General features: G+C 45.4%; 1 protein-coding gene across 1 annotated transcript in view; it reads right to left on the bottom strand.

The window, feature by feature from the left end:
• LOC147452090 (uncharacterized) overlaps positions 1-16,331 on the bottom strand; it is an 81,970-nt gene extending 65,639 nt beyond the window's left edge. Inside the window, exon 1 of the mRNA XM_086517887.1 lies at positions 12,910-16,331. Within this exon, the coding sequence (XP_086374013.1) occupies positions 12,910-16,231 (3,322 nt within the window). The 5' untranslated portion in view covers positions 16,232-16,331. The remainder of the gene's footprint in view (positions 1-12,909) is intronic.
• Positions 16,332-17,058: the final 727 nt, after the last annotated feature.

The following is a 17,058-nucleotide window of genomic DNA, read 5'->3' as shown; positions in this document are numbered from 1 at the left end:
TCAAGAGTGCGGGCAAGCGCTCACACTCAGACTCTGCGTCCAGATGCTCTTGAGTTGTGAGAGGCCAACCCGTTTATTTAAAGGTTACGTGGGATACCAAAAGCTGAAAATAAAAAGCTTGTAAAATAAAGCAATTCCACTTTCTCTCTCAAGCTCTCTCTTGAGCTCTTGGATAAAGCATAAGAGTTCCCCTCTCTTTTTCTCTCTCTATTGCGTAGAAAAAGCACCTCCGGCAGCGTAGAAAAAGCATCGCCCAAAAAACTGCCAAAAGTCTGCAATCAACGCCGTGAAATGCGAAGGTCCGTACACGCTGCCACGTAGCATCCTTTCCGCAATTTCCGGCCCTGCTGTATAGGCCTGCTACGTCAGCATGCATTCTTGGGAACTCCAGCCATGTCAGCATTTCACATCATCTGCCAAAGTGTGTCACGTGACACATCCAACCCTATGTGTCCGTGGACAAGCTACAGCACGACAAGGGTTCAGTCAGTCTAGATTTAGAAGTGATCTGGCACTTTTGTGAGTGTTCACAGACCGTGCATGCCCAGTCACTTAGTGTAGATGCATATCCTCTGGTTGCACAAAGCATGATCATAAGCATTCCCATCAGAATCCATCAGTATCCTTCAGGGGAATTTTCCAATGCATTTAGCCTATTTTACCTATTTTTGACATTTTTCACTTATTATTTTTAAGTGACTTTTGTTGGAAAGTAGGTAGGGCAATTGACTAAGTTTGTATATAAGCAAACCTAGACTAGCACTAAATGGCAGAAGAGGCAGCAGGAGCATATGCCTCAACGGGCAACTTCTCAGCAGAACCCCCCCAAGAGACCTAGCGTTTTTGGAGCAGAAGCCAAGACCTAGCGTTTTCATCACCAGATCAGCCAGCGATTTGCTTTGCAGATTCCGGCGACAGCAAGACCACAAGCCTAGCGTTTTGATCCCAGATCTTCACCGCAAGTAAACCTCAGCCCTAGCATTAGTAAAAAGCCCAGATCGCTCTCCCTTCTGGCAGCATTTTTCAGCAAGGAAGCAGTCCCAGATTCAGCCTAAAGACCATCAATTTTCAGCCTACACGAAGTGCATTTTTCAGCCATAAAGACCTGCAGGAAATCAGCGTTTTTCGACAAGCCGAATCAGCGTTTTTCCGCCGCAGCAGAATTCAGCCATTAGCGTTTTTGGACAGCAGTAATAGGACCTCAGATTTCAGCCCATAGCGTTTTTGGACAACAGATAAAAGATTGCAGATTTCAGCCCTTAGGTCAGTGTCACCATCACCGTCGTCATCGTCGACATAGCCTAGACTTGCATCAGTCACATGCATTCAATTTATACCAGTTTGTGCAATCAATAGTAGACCACTCTCGCCGACCAGAGTGGGGCCTTCGGAGGAGGGTTTTACGTCGTCTCTGGTGTCGTATCTCTCTTCTCTCTCTATCTCTCAGTCTCACGCACAGTGTCCATTCACTTTGTTTGTGATCATAGCACTTTCTCATTTAGAACGGAAGGCTCTCCCTTCCATAAGAACAAAAAGGAACCTTGAGCACAGTTCGGAGCACTCATCTTGAGCAAAGCGCAAACATTCATTCCACTGCACCTAACAGAGTGTATGTATGTTGGGCAGCCACGTCATCACTTTGTGACTGCAATCCGAAAACTTAATCAATACAAAAACAATGCTCTCAAGAGAGCTCACCGGCACTTGAAAGTGCTCCCCAAAATGCATGTATCAACCATGTGCCATCACCATATGCAAACCATCCGCAAAGCCCATGAATCGAAGCACAAAATCATTGCCAAAGTATCCTGTGAAAACCTCTGAAAGAAGCTCCACCTGTGTGCTCCAAAACCGTCTCTCAAGAAACCGCTTCAATGGTGTGTAAATGCCTCTGTACTTCGTTGCCCAAATCTACCAAAAACCCTCAAACCACAAGCTCTGCACAAGCTAAAATTGCATCTTCAGCTCAGAATTTAAGCACCCACTTGGAGCATTTGCCGTGCTTCCAAAAGTGCATCAAACTCGCACACTCTGTGAAAACAGAAAACCTGCAATTTCTGGATACAGTCAGTCTGAGTTGAATATCAGCAAAACGGTGAGAAATTTGCAAAAACTTTCTTCTACAAAGTTGTAGACCATGTCGAAACAGATGAGTCAGTCTGAGTTGAATATCAGCAAAACGGTGAGAAATTTGCAAAACCTTTCTTCTGCAAAGTTGTAGACCATGTCGAAATGGATGAGTCAGTCTGAGTTGAATATCAGCAAAACGGTGAGATATTTGCAAAAACTTTCTTCTGCAAAGTTGTAGACCATGTCGAAACGGATGGGCGTATAGCGGGCGGAATTCTCATATCTGCATTCTACAAGGAGAAAAACGAATCTAAAAATAGTGCTGCTACGCACACAATTTTTAGGACAACACCTTCACTTACACAATCTTCCACACTCCTTTCTGAGCTTCTACAAGAGCATACATCACTCTCAACTGAGCTCACAAGCTCCCATTGCATTCTCACCAAGCTTCCAAGCTTTCTTGATCTCTCCACCGTCGAGAGCGGACGAGCTATCACCTCGAAGCTCTCGAAGCCATCGTGCTCTCCCCGATCACCATGCGCTCTGATACCAATTGTGAGTGCATGTAGCAGACTTCGACACTCCAAGTCAAGAATCTACTGCGACACGAACTTCAAAATAGTTCACAATTTGATTCGACACTGGCCCGGCGAAGTTCAGTGCCAAGAGGTATTGGCCCCAAAGACTGGCGCCCCTTTCGGTAATTCTTTTTATATTAAATCTGCAGCACAAAGTACAAGGGAGTGGGGGGGTCTCACTCTTAGACTCTACGTCCAGACGCTCTGAGTAGTGGGAGCCCAAACCACACTTATAAAGAGTTACAAGGGATGCCAAAAGCAAAGCCCCAAAAGCTGCCCATAAAAACTGTCACAAAACGGGAGCGTACACGAGCACTTGAAAAATCTGAAAATTATAATTCTTTGAAAACATGAGAGAAGGGAGAAGATCGACACAGTATTGGGGACCAGAAGATGGGCTGGTCCCCCCCCATTAAGAGTATTCTTTTATTCAGGGAGAATTCTTATACAAGCACGAGAACCCGAGGAAACCCCTCCGTTCTGTAATCTTAGACCCAAAGGTCGTGCTTCCCCGTAAAGGGCTTGGGCACAAGGCCGTTCCTTCTCGTAAGGGACTTAGGCGCGAAGTCGTACTTTCCCGTAAGGGACTTAGGCATGAAGCCGTACTTTCCCCTAAGGGACTCAAGGCGTGAAGCCGTACTTTCCCGTAAGTGACTCAGGCGTGAAGCCGTACTTCCCGTGAAGGACCTTCCCGTAAGACGGGAGATTCCTACAAAACAAACCACACAAACACGCGACAACAATTTGTATGGCGAATCCATAATAGATACCTGTCGCTCTTGCGCGGGAAAAAGCGACTTCCGTGCTTCGTAGTCTCGCGATCTCTTGCGGCAGCAGAGTCTTCTCTTGCTGACGTTGGTACCCCCTTTGAGTGAGGGCATGTGGTGCTTTTATAGCTCCCTAGCCACGGCATGAATAGCTGCTCGCGTAGAGATCGCGGCGGGTTTTTTTTTTTTTTTTTTTTTTTTGCGTTGTTCTATCCGAAATAGGGAGAGAGAATTCGCTGGCTGGTTTTGTTGCTTTACCCTCTAAGTGGCTGCCCACTTATTAAGTGGGCGGCCGGCATATTTTAAAATTGGTCTGAACCTGCCCAAAAACTCAATAAAACCTTATAAGTTAAAACCAATGCATTTCACATCACTTCCCAGGCGTCCCTGGATGCAGCCACATGCACGAATGCAATGCAAACATAGATTCCTCGCGGGAAAGCGTCTGCCTTCCCGCGATTGTTCCTGCTTTTCGTAAAAAGCTTCATTGAACCCATCTTTATTCTTGTGCTTGCGTTCTTACGCGTATTTTCTTACTCAGTTCGGATTTCCTCCTTAGCCTACGGGATGTCCCCTTAGTGATGCACCCGTCACCCATCATGTGACGCATCAGGGGCACTCGTAACCCGGCCCTTTCCACCGAAAACGTACGGAAACTCCTTCGCGATGTTTACCGTCACCCATCAAATGACACATCAGAGTTGTCCGTTCCTGATGACAGTTCCTGTAGCTACAATCTTTTAACAGTTCTTAGTGCACATAATAAAATATCCTAAAAAAGAAATTAATCATTAAAAATAAGAAAATAGTCCAATTAGCAACATAAAAACCTGCCCCAAAAATAGGCTTACAAAATAAAGCCCCTTTCTCTTTCTCAAGCTTGCGTAGAATAAAGCAGGTCCAAAAGCTGTCGTACGCTGCTCCTTTTCCGTACGTTGCCTGCCACGTGGCTGTTCGTAATTGCCGCCGCAATTTGCGGGTGTTGACAGTACAGTAGTGCCACATCATCATTTCAGCATGTTTTCCCCGGGACTGTCCATGCCAAAGGGGAAGGTGTGTGTGTACACGGGCTGCCACGTCACTGGGTTGTGACCTACCTCCCTCTTGAAAGCATTGTAATCGCCCTCGATTATGCCTGCAAAACAGACAAAGGCCATAAACTGTCTTACCAGACACTGACTGTTAGTACCGACGCACTAGGAACACACATCTAGCACATGTACCAATTGACAGTCACATCACAGGACATCGCTTGACATCACAGGACATCACATGACAAATCACATTCAAAATTCATTCGGATCTCGAACCATGATTTATCGACAACGTATTTAGCAATCGCATCTAGATCCACTCGGGACCTCATAGATGCCCGATTGACTAATCCTTATTGCAACCATGTCTATCAAGATCGTTTGGACCGACATGCTGCAGTCATTTCGTCTATTAGTTCCTGCACTTAAACAAGTCAAGAACGAATCAGTATCATATTATCGGGAATTCCAATTCATAAAGTCATACAGCAGAATACTGTCAGCTCACGATATCCCCGAAACTCAAAAGAGACATCGGTGACTTTAGTATCAAAAATTGAGGCAATCTGTTGACAAAGAAGCGGAGCGACTCCCCTCTTGTGCATACCCGCTGCACCAGATTCCGCCCAAGCTACGTTCGGGGTTTTATTTAGAATAGACTATACTAATCCAAATGCTTCAAGGTAAAGATTCACAATCTGAGGAGTATCTGTTAGGTTCTCCTCTCCTCCATCCACTTCGCATCCAATGCGGGATAGTTCTTGAATTTAACCAAGAACCTTCTTATCGCTGTACCCTTTATCTTTCCGTCTTTATATGCCAATATTTGTTCTGGAACAAGGATCTCCTCGTTTTCTTCCACTTCGGGTTGCTCATCAAGCTCCCCATCTTCCGGCACATCGCCTTTAAAAGACTCCAAGAAACTCACATGAAAAGCATTGTGAATCCTCCAAGTATCATGCAACTTCAGTCTAAAGGAGACATCATTTATCTTTTCGGAAATCTGGAAAGGTCCGTAGTATCGCATACTAAGCTTTGGAAAAAGCTCTCCTTTCTCTTTTTTTTTTCCTCAGGCGTGCTTTCTCAAAACATAAGAGCACCCAATCGTTCTCCTTCATTTTCAAATCGCGACGATGGCGATCTAATGCCTTTTTCTATCTTTCTTAAGATTTCTACAGAGCCTCCAGGACCTTGGCAAAAGCCGTGTCCAAGTCCTGCGTGTACTCGTCGGCTTCAAAAATCTTATATTTCGTGCTTAGGGAGGGTGGAACCTTCGTAGCACCTTCAATAATCTCAAATGGCGCCTTCCTCGTCGAAGAGTGTATCGTGTTATTGTAGCCAAATTCCAGTAAAGGTAAATACTTTCCCATGAGTCTTCTAATCCGAGATGTAAGACTTGAATAAATCTAGTACCACTGAATTAGCAATCTCTGATTGCCCGTCAGTCTGCGGGTGAAACGATGACGAGAACTGGAGCCGCGTATCAATGTTCTCCCAGATAGCCTTCCGAAACAAACTCGTGAATCTAGGGTCTCTGTCGGAGACAATCGTCTTAGGCATGACATGTAATCTGAAGATCTGGGCCACGAACAGTCTCGCTAAGTGATCTGGCTTGACTATCTTCTTCACTGGAATGAAATGAGCTTGCTTGCTAAATCTGTCAATAACAGTCCAGATACCATCGTGACCACTCTCTGTGTTCTCGGGAGATCAAAAATGAAATCCATTGTAATACTTTCCCAAGGACGTGTGGGTATGGGTAAAGGCTGTAACGATCCCTGTGCTTTATGCCTATCAAACTTGACCTTCTAGCATACCAAGCAACTGCGTACAAAATCTTTCACATTCTTCCAGTCCCGGCCAAAAGAAGTATCCCTCCACACCCTTCAAGGTGGTAGCAATGCCGCGGTGACCCATAAAAGGTGGACAGTGGCATTCGGTTAAAACCTTTTTCCTCGACGACTGTGTAACGCACAACATCGTTTTCCTTATCAAGTAGCCATCCGAAATGGAATATCCTGCTACTATCTCCCCATTCCGTATCCGAGTGAAAATATCTGCAAAATCTGTATCTGTGGCATACTGATCAACCATATCCTCGAAGCTCCTATAATCTATCGTGGAATAGCCAGAACCAACGGCTTCCGAGACAAAGCATCTCCCACCAAATTCTTATGTCCCTGCACATGGACAATCTGGAAGTGAAACTGTGACAAGATGTTCACCCACAGCATCTGCTTTTCCGATAGCTGCTTCTGTGACAAGAAGTAGCGTAAACTTTGATGGTCTGTGAAGAAGTAAAATCCGCTCCGAGTAGGTAATGTCGCCACTGAGTAAGAGCATGGATAACCGCCAAAAGCTCTTTCTCATAAATCTGTGTTGTCAATTCCAACCTTGAAAACAATCGGCTTTCGTAGGTAATGACATGGCCTTCTTGCATTAAGACCGCACCCAGACTACGACCACAAGCATCACAATATACTTCGAATGACTTCTGCACATACGGCAAAGTCAAAATTGATCTTATAGTCAATTTCTCTTTCAATGTCTGAAAGGCAGTCACCTCTGTGGGTCCCCACGAGTCGCTGGAGCATTGGTTAGGCCAAAAGGCATCACCAAAAACTCAAATAACCCAAAAGTCGTCTGCAAAGCTATCTTGTAGACATCTCCGGTGCAATTTGGATCTGATGATATCCGCTCTTCAAATCGATCCTGCTTAAACACGAGGATCCCTGTAGTCGGTCAAGAATATCATCGATCGATTTTGCTGAGAGCTCTATAATCGATGCACATTCTCTAAGATCCGCCTTTCTTTAAAACCAACAACACTGGAGAGCAATACGATGAAGTACTAGGCTGGACAAGACCCTTTTCAAAGAGGTCTTTCACTTGGTTCATAATTTCTTCATTCTGGGCTCGGCTCAGACGATAAGGTGGCCGGTTCAATGGTGTGCTTCCAGGTATCAGATCAATAATATGATCCTCAAGACGAGTGGGTGGTAACTCGCCTGGCAGGCCCTCTGAAAAGCAATCGGCATGAGTGTGGAGAAAATCTTGGCGTTCTTTATCAAGTTCAGACATATTTGTCCTATTCTCATCATTCAACTCTTTCAAAAAGATCGAGTAAACACACAGACTGGATTTCATTAATTTTGATACGACCGAAGCCGATACAATAGGAACAGACTCGCCCTTAGGTTTCACATCAAGTACAATTGTTTGGCCCTTCTCTGTAGTCAAAGTCGCTTTTCTCGCCCGATAGTCGACCACAGCGTTATTCTTATGGTACCAGGGAATTCCCAGAGGACATCACAACGTTCCAAGGGCATTATGTAAAAGTCCTCATGCCCCAAATACCCCTGACAATGCAACCGAAGTTTGCCAATGACAGGTGTAATGGCTACGTCCCTACCGAGTGCCACTAGAACTGCCTCTCCTAGTGGTCCCATCCGATCGGGTGTGATCTCGAGCTGCGCCGCTAATTCACGTGAAATGAAGTTGGCCTTGGCTCCTCCATCAAAGAAATCAGGGCTTCTTGGTCTTTCATTTTGCCCCAAGCTCGGCAAAGTTTTGTCAATCTGGAACCAGTCCTGCTTTCATCTTGCCTTTTCGTCCACATTCCTCAGCTGCTTTCGAACCCTCAATCCTGTTTTCATCTTTGTCGTTCTGTTCTTTCGGTGCCTTTTTAGGGCACTTTGCGGAGATATGCCCAATTTCCCCGCATCCAAAGCACTTCCCCTCTTTGATGTAGTTAGCCCTCTCTCGAAGAGTGAGCTTGGGTCGTGCATCCTTTCTTTCTTTTCTGAGTTGCTCTTCTTCTTTCTACTTTCATTGTTCGAAGTATGTTCGGTCCTTTGCGTCATGATTTCATCTGGGGTAAGTCAAATTGCCTGAATAAATGGCAAAGCCCCGTTTTGCATGACTCATCAGTTCTTGAATGCTCCAAGCAGTGATCTCGGATCTCTGTAGAAAGTCCCAAGGTAAACCGCTCAATGTGTTCTTTGAACGAGATCTTCTTAAATGAAGAAGCTGGTAGAAAAGACCTCCAGAATCTCTCGCAATATGAGTCCAATGTATCTTTCTTGGTCATCCGAAGATAGTTTTAAGCAGTTGTATGTCGCACTCGTACTCCTGAGTCAGCCATGAAGAAACAAAAAGCCTTTTAAATTTCAGCCATTTAAGTGGCGCTTTCTTGTTTAATAGAAGAATGGACCACCAAGTTCGAGCATTTCCCTTGAAGTAAGAGGTAGCCCTCCGAATCTTGGAGTGCTCTGAGTAATGTCCTTCAGAGAAAGCTATGTCAAACTGCTGTATGAAGGCCAAAGCCTTCGAAGCATCGCGAAATCCAAAAGACGTGTCAAATTTAATTGATTGTCCACCTTCTTTAAATTCTCGGGCTTTCTTGCTTTTATCTTCCAGAAAGTCATACTAGTCGGCTTTATAAAAATTCTTCTTCCTTGCATAAAATCTGAGGTCGTCGGAATTTGAACTATCCGAAGACGAGTCCTCTATAGAACTGTCCGAAACTGGGCGAGATCTAGGCTTCTTTGCCTTTTTCTTGCCCTTTCCGAAGCGTTGCTTTTTGCTTCGCTTTTTCCCTTTTCCGTCTCCTCCGCTCGACTCAAAAGAGCTAGAAGAACTATCAGAAGAAGAAGAACTAGGTATTCCTTCAAACCGCACACGCTTCTTCTGCTTTCTTGCGGAGGCAAAAGTAGATTGACGACCCAAATAACCCGAGAAGTCAGTTCCTTTCTTCTGCTTTTTGTCATGCTTTTTGACTTTGTTCTGCGCGTCAAAAAGCTGGCTAATCCGTGCATCAACCACCTCTTCCAATTCTTGCTCTGTAAACATCCTCGGAGTACGAGGTTATTTGAGCGCCGGTTTGAGGGGCAGCTCCGTGGTTTGCCGCCACTGTGAGTGCACCTCGTCGAAGGAGGTCTGGGTGAAAAATTTTGCAAGTTTAGGGTCCTTCGCAAAATTCATCATCAACTTTGTCGCATCATCGACCAATCTCCGATGTTCCATCTCTTCAAGCTCTGCCTGAGTAGGTTGAGGCGGGCCGTACTCCTCGCGTAAATCTTCTACGTGATCTCTTCCCACATCTCCGGATGCAGAGGAAGTCGACTGTCCTTTGCTTGAATCCATAAGTGCCACGTAAAAAGGATCAGATTTCCCGGTAGAAGAGAAATCGGCCGCGCTCTGATACCACTGTAACAGACTTGGACGCTCCAAATCAAGAATCTACCGCGACACGACAGGAATTCACTTCAAAACAGTTCACAATTTGATTCGACACCGGCCCGGCGGAGTTCCATGCCAAGAGGTATTGGCCCTAAAGATTGGCGCCCCTTTCAGTATTTCTTTTTATATTAAATCTGTTGCACAAAGTACAAGGGAGTGGGAGGGTCTCACTCTCAGACTCTGCGTTCAAATGCTCTGAGAAGTGGGAGCCCAAACCACACTTATAAAGAGTTACAAGGGACGCCAAAAGCAGAGCCCCAAAAGCTGCCCATAAAAAGCTGCCCCAAAAAAAGATTTTAAAATAAAGCAACTTTAAAAATAAGGCCCCTTTCTCTTTCTCAAGCTTGCGTAGGATAAAGCAGGCCCAAAAGCTACCGTACGCTGCCTACCCCATGGCTGTCTGTAATGTCCGCCGCAATTTGCAGGTGTTGACCGTACGGCAATGCCACGTCATCATTTCAACATGTTTTCCCCGGGACTGTCCATGCCAGGGGAAAGTGTGTGTACACGGGCTACCACACCACTGGGTTGTGACAGTGCACGAATGCGGTGCGTGTGCGGAGAGCGAGAAGGGGAGAGAGAGAGAACACAGGATATGGGTGGAGCAACTCAACACTGTGTGTAAGAGCCCCTTTTTCTTCTATCTAGTAAAGAAAAAGGTGTGTACAAGTAATGGGCGGTCGAACGTGTCTGACGTGTCCGACAGAGGTAAAAGGCACACCGCTTTACCCCAACATGGTGGTGTATGGGAATAAGAGCGAGTTTCTTCTTACCGGAGATCCCCTTTTTGGGACACATCGTCTCTGCAGAGGGTGTCAGAATGGACCCGGCCAAGATGTACACTATGAGAGATTGGCCCGATTTGAAGAATGTCCAAAGCTTTTTAGATTTTTGCTCTTACTACAGACGGTTCATTCAAAGATTTGTGGAGACTGCTTCTCCTCTACATGCTTTGACACACAAAGGGGTTCCTTTCGCACAAGGGACCATCTAAGATTGCAACCTTTAAGACTCTCAAGGAGAAGTTGATGATTGGCCAGTATTGGCTTTGCGAGTCTTGCAAAAGCCATTTGAGGTACATTGGAGTCGCAGTCAGACCTTATGAGAGCTGAATGTTTTCAAGACCAGAATGGGTTGCACGGATTTATGAGGAGGAGCTTTTGGCAGTCATCCATGCTCTTACTCAATGGGAATACTTTCTACTTGGAGCCGATTTGAAAGTGTTCCACGAACATCAGAGTTTGCACCATTTCTAGTCTCCGAAACAGCTTTCAGACAAGCAGATGTGATGGACAAAAACTTGGTCACAATTTCACTTTCACATTGTGCATGATCGGGGATGGAAGAGTGTGGTGGCAGATGCACTGTCTCGTAAGCCTTAGGTTTTGGCTATTTCAGCAGTTCATCACCACAGCTTCGAGGATATGGTAGATTAGTGCGCCACAAATCTAGATTTTGCAGACGATAAGAGTGGGGAAGTGGTTGCGGGCTATCTGCTCATGGAAGGCTATTTGACGCAAAGGGGAAAAAAAATACTTGTGTCTGACGCAAGCGTTGAGAAATAAGATTTTGACAGAGTGCCACTGTCCACCTTTTTCGAGTCATCGCGGCATAGAAACCACCAGCAACAGGTGTGCAACGGTTCTTCTACGAGATTGAGGATCAAAAAGAATGTGGACGAGTTTGTTTGATATGCTAAAAGGTCAAGTTTGACAGGCATAAGGGCACCAGGTCTTTTGCAACCTTTACCAGTCCCTAGCCAACCATGGGAAAGTACAGCAATGGATTTCATCCTTCCAAGACTCCGAGTGGACATGATGCCATTCAAAGAGTAAGCAGGCTCGTTTTCTTTCGGTAAGCCCAATCATTTAGCTAGACTGCGATTACATGATATATGGAATTGGCCCGTAGGGCGGTAGACTTTAGCTTTCACCCGAATCTTCTCTTGAAAAACTTTACTTGAACTTCACGACACAGAGAAACTTTACGTCATCAATTAAGCTGATCCATTTCAACATAGGTGACACTGTGACAAGATGATCCTCCCTTCTGAACAAGAATCTAGAACCACCATCCAGTGGATACTTAAAACCAAGAGTAGATGGCAAGCTCTTGCTGAATTCACAGCACATCACCACTTCTAGCCAAGAAAGGCACCACCCGACAACAAGAGGCCACATAGGGCTGTATAGGACAAAACTCGTCACCTTCCAAAGGGAAGAGGTACAGGGATATCGACCACATCCAAACATCTCCACCAACACATCCACCTGAGACGACCATGCAAACTAAATGCAAGTTGTAACCACCATGTCTCCATTGGTGCAATGCAATATAAACTCTCCATTGTCAATCTCTAACATATCAAGTCGATGTGAAGTCATGAGAGTATATTCACAGTAGACAAGTGCAAACAGGACTTCAATGCTGCAAGCGACCTCCCATGGAAAGGGATCTCCACACTCCTATCCAAAATCAACCCTGTCAGCCGCACAAAACCCAACTAGGCTCTGATACCATGTCAAAGTTTGGCCGAAGATGTGGTAACATGGGAGCACGGGGGGGAGAGAGGAGGAGAGGAAAAAATGCTAGAGATGGAAGGAGAGAGAGTAAGTGGATAAGCCCTGCATGGCAATCTCAACACACAAGACAAGGCTCCACAAACTCTACCTGAATGTGGGCGCCGAATGTCATAGCAGATAAAATAGGGTGCCCAGTCAAATGGCCTACAAGTGGCCAAACTGGACTAAATCTGAAAACTCCCCAGTGATGCTTAGAAACTCATAAGATAGGGCACAGCCAGTGTCAACCACAAAGAAGCCCTCACTCACTCGATCTTGACAGGAAACCTATGAAATAACCTCCAAAGTTGATGAGATATAACCGCTTTACCAAGCATATCAACTCGTGGTATTTCTTAAGAGAGCAATCTTGGTGTGGCCCAACTGTCAAGAAAAACTAATAACGATTCCCGAGTTGACTTCACTCTTTGTCAGGCGGCAATCCCTAAATGCAAATATTCAAAAAATATGTCGTCGACGGCGACATGTGAGTACCCTTGATATTTCAATACCACCTGCATCCTCTTTACAGGTTGGTCTACCATGCCAAGATGGTCGATTGAGGATGAAGTGAAACAGATACCTTCTGAGGAGTGTTAGCTTATCTTCCAACCTTTACAAGTAAGGCAGAGTCATGTTAAAGCGGAGTTCGTACCTGGTACTCTCCTTGGTTGTTCCTCCTTAACATCTGACAGATATGGCCGCCCTCGAACGGAAAGCAACGGAGCCGGCTTCGGAGCGTACTCAGCACCATTGGGCAAATGTATGTAAAAACCAATCACATCACCCTCAACATATAAATCACCATAAGTTTCTCGCACTGCAACATGCGTCTTTGAGCCATCTAGATCTCTATATCCATAGCTATTGCTGTCAAAACCTACAGGAGCTTGCACATCACCCTTTTGGGTGGACCATCCTAGCCTTGTATGTCCTGTTGGTCCTAGTTGCTCCACAACAATCTCATAATACCAAGTACCCTCCTGGACACCTCGAGTTGCTCTAACCATCCTATAGCCTTTGGTACTACTTGCACTTAATCTATTCTCACTCAGCTCAATTTTCTCAGCTTTGTCATATTTGGAGAGAGCAATTGGTTGATCTGGTCCATCCTCCACCTTATCAGGATTGACATATACAGGTGTAAGAAGAACAGAATCCTCAGTGGGAGGATTCTGAGGACCTCCATTCTTACTATTTTTTTTGGGACCTTTCCTGGTTGTTGTTTTAGCCCATACATTGACAGCCTTTTTTTTTGCTTTCTTTACGACACTGTCACTTTGACCAGGTTCATTCATAGCACCACTATCACAAACAAGATTGTCTGACAACTTCCTCTTCAGACCAGTATTTTCCATGATTCGTCCCCTCTCCTGACCACCAAAAAACTTTTCTTCTTCCGAAGTACCAGTGTTTGCCTCATCTGATAACCCTGTCTTTTCTTCCTCAAAAACACGCCTTCCACTAGGATGCATACCATTGTCATGGCCAGCCCCTTGAAAAGCCCACACTTGACGTTCTTCAAACGCATGACTTGCAAAATTTTCCTTGTGTCCTTCCAGTGTGTCTTCCACGGGACTATTCGATTTGGATTTGACTTTCATTACTATGCCTACATGCCAGTGCTTTCCAACAGATGCAACTGGCTCTTCTTCTTTGCTTCTTTTAAGTGACAACTCTCTTGACACGTTTCCTGAACTCCCCTCCATTTCTTCCTGATGTGCTTCGGCTAGCCTCGCCTTCATTTGGGTTTCAACCTTCTGATATGGCTTGCTCTCTCGCTGCAACACATCTGCGTGACTAGTTCCAGAACCGTCAGACGCTGAAAGCTGCAGTGAACCTGGAACAGCAGAAGAAACCAGAGTCTCCTGCCCAAAGAAGTAAGGTGTGCCTTCTTCCATTTGAGCCCGTTGCTCCGCTTTCACTACTGTGCCAGATTCCTTGCTTGAACCCACTTCAACATGGCACGCTGACACATCCATTCCATCCTTCTCTGCAGCTTCCTTGTTGCCTTGAGGAAATTCCTTCCCTTCCGTCACCTCCTGCTTAGGTCCCTGTCCTGCACAACTCTCAATATCCTGGTAGGAGTGTGTTGAGCCTATGCCTAAATTTTTCTCAGAAGCCCCCAGATCCTTTTCACCTAGCAGCTCTTGTCTTCCAACCTGTGCTCCTTCCCCAGCCACAATTTCCATACGTTGATCACTGACCATTTCCGTATCCATCCCAGCATGCGACTTCCCCTGCTCCTTTGCGACATCTGTGTCTCCCACTGCTACTGTTAAGACAGCAGCTTCTCCATCACATTCAGTTCGCTCATGAACCCTCTCCCTTCCTGTTAAGCTTTGAAAAGTCACATCAGTTATGCCTGCTATCAGCTCTGTCTGGGCTGTCACACTACCCAACTCTTGCTTCAGGGAGATATCTGTTGTTGCTCTTAGCTCTGTTTGTACCATCATGCTACCTGAACCCTCTTCCTTTTCATGGCCTGTCATCTCCTTCCCTAAATCGCTCTCTAAGCCTTGCACAAAGTTAGTTTCCCTATTTGATTGGGTGCATATCATGGTATCTGACTCTGTCCCCAAATCAGATACCCTATCTTCTTCATTTAAGGGAGCCGATACCCCTACAGCCATACGGCCTTTCTTCCTTTCTGCATCTACTATATTATCTGACAATGCACTCACGTGCCGACCATCTTCTTCAACTTGTTCTTCTGCAGCCCTTTTCCTGCAAGACCAGATATCTGACCTAGCTTCCACTTTCATGTCTCCTAAATCACCAACATCTTGTTTTGTCCTTTCTTCTTCATTTGGCATTAACCTATGCATGGACCCACTTGTCATGTCACCCAAACTTTCTTCAGTGGCTGACAATGCACTTGTGTGCTGACCATCTTCTTCGACTTGTTCTTCTGCAGCCTTTTCACTACAAGACCTGATATTTGAGCCGGCTTCCACTTTCATGTCTACCAAATCACCGACATCTTGTTTTGTCCTTTTTTCTTCATTTGTTGTTGACCTATGCATGGACGCACTTGTCATATCACCCAAAGTTTCTTCGGTGGGTGACCTTGCAGTAGCTTCTCTTGCATGTACCAGGGAAGGGGCATGTTCTTCCTGCATGGACCCACTTGCTGTAGCTCCCAAAGGTTCTTCAATGGATGACCTTGAGGTGGCTTCTATTGTCTGTAACAAGGAAAGAGAATAGTCTTCCTGCATGGACCTGCTTGCCATATCTCCGAAAGATTTTTCAATGGGTGACTTCACGATAGCTTCTTTTGTCTGTACCAAGGAAATAGGAAGCTCTTCCTCTTCCTTGCTTTTGAAGCTCCTAACTTCATCTAGGACAGAAAAAGAAGCGTGTTCCTCCAAAACAACTTCCTTTTGGAGTTTGGTTCTGTCTAGCTCTCTTCCTACAATTTCCTGCATCTTGGAGGACGCAGAGCTGTCATGTGAAGCTTGATTATTAGAACTGACCGATATTTTCTGCTGAATACTTTCAGCTGCTTCAGCAGTAGTACGAGGATTCTCCATCTCAGAATCAACTTGCTCCAGAGCCTGCACAGAAGAAATGGCATCCCTACAATGTTCAATGCTTCCCTCTTGCTTTTGCCCACTATCTTGGGCAAATTCAGCATCTGTGCTCATCTCAACCACTAGAGTAATCTCTACATTTTCAAGTTCTTTCTGTTGAGCAAATGCAGCACTAAATTTACAATCTCCTGCAGCATCCATACTACTGGTTTCTGCATTGTCGCTTTGAGAGCTTGCCTTGTCTGTGGTCGCAATGTCTACTGCAAGGTTTTCTTTCCCATCATTTTTCCCGGGGCCCACAAGATGCTCGTCCAATGGTTCACATTCTGCTTTTGCTTCAGCACCAGCTTCGGCAGCATCTTCGTCTGCGCTGATCGAATTCTCTCTGTTGTCCGTGGAGGCTCCTGTTGCAACACTTTCTTCTGCCGGTGAGATTACTTCCATACCTGCCAGATTAGGGTTCGCCGAGGCTCCTCGTCATCATTCGCCCAAGGAGTTCAGAAGCTGCAAACACCTCAACAAGATATTTCTTTCTTATTATTACATTCAGTCGTCCTTTGGCGTATAAAAGCAAACGTGAAAATTTCACAAGGTCTTCCGTATGATTCAACATGAATCTCTTGATTCCTTCAAGAGACTAGTACGTCGGCCGAAGGCGGCCTCTCTCTCTCCCCTTTACTCATATAAATCGGAACTCACCGGATGCAGCAAACTTTGACACGTGGCACTGGAAAACAAGTCTCCTTAATACTATAGTATAGATATAGTATAGATTCTCTATTCTTCATTCATAGCCTTAGAATTTCTCCTCACTAAGTAAAATGGGAGATCTCAAGAGTCGAACCTTAATGGTCTTACATGAAGATAGAAACGACCTGCTAGACCACTCCGGCAATGCTTAGCAGATGCCTTTGAGAGCACTCGCTTTATCTAAAAAAATAAGTATGACCAATGCATCCACGTTGGCATGTTTCTATCTGTCTCCCCCCTTCGTAGCAAATTGTTTTTGAAGGAACCTGCCCCGCCCCCCCTCTTGCCATTTGCCACCATTTTCAATATGCTCACTCAACGTAGCCCCTCTACCACCAACCCGACTGGCTATCCGTGCGCATTTTGCTCACTTGTATCACAGCTTCAAAAGATTTCCACTAATAGGGTATTTTTTTAAAATCAAGGGGACATACTACCTTCTTTGCGAGTCTGCACTACACTTGTTCCATATCCTAGTCTTCATAATCCACGAGTGGATACTCTCCACGCCTACAACAATT

This window comes from Adiantum capillus-veneris, chromosome 8 (genome assembly GCF_014529385.1).
Source record: "Adiantum capillus-veneris isolate H3 chromosome 8, ASM1452938v2, whole genome shotgun sequence".
NCBI lineage: Eukaryota > Viridiplantae > Streptophyta > Polypodiopsida > Polypodiales > Pteridaceae > Adiantum > Adiantum capillus-veneris.
The sequence above is the reverse complement of the archived record's forward strand: the minus strand, read 5'-3'. Positions and strand labels throughout refer to the sequence as shown.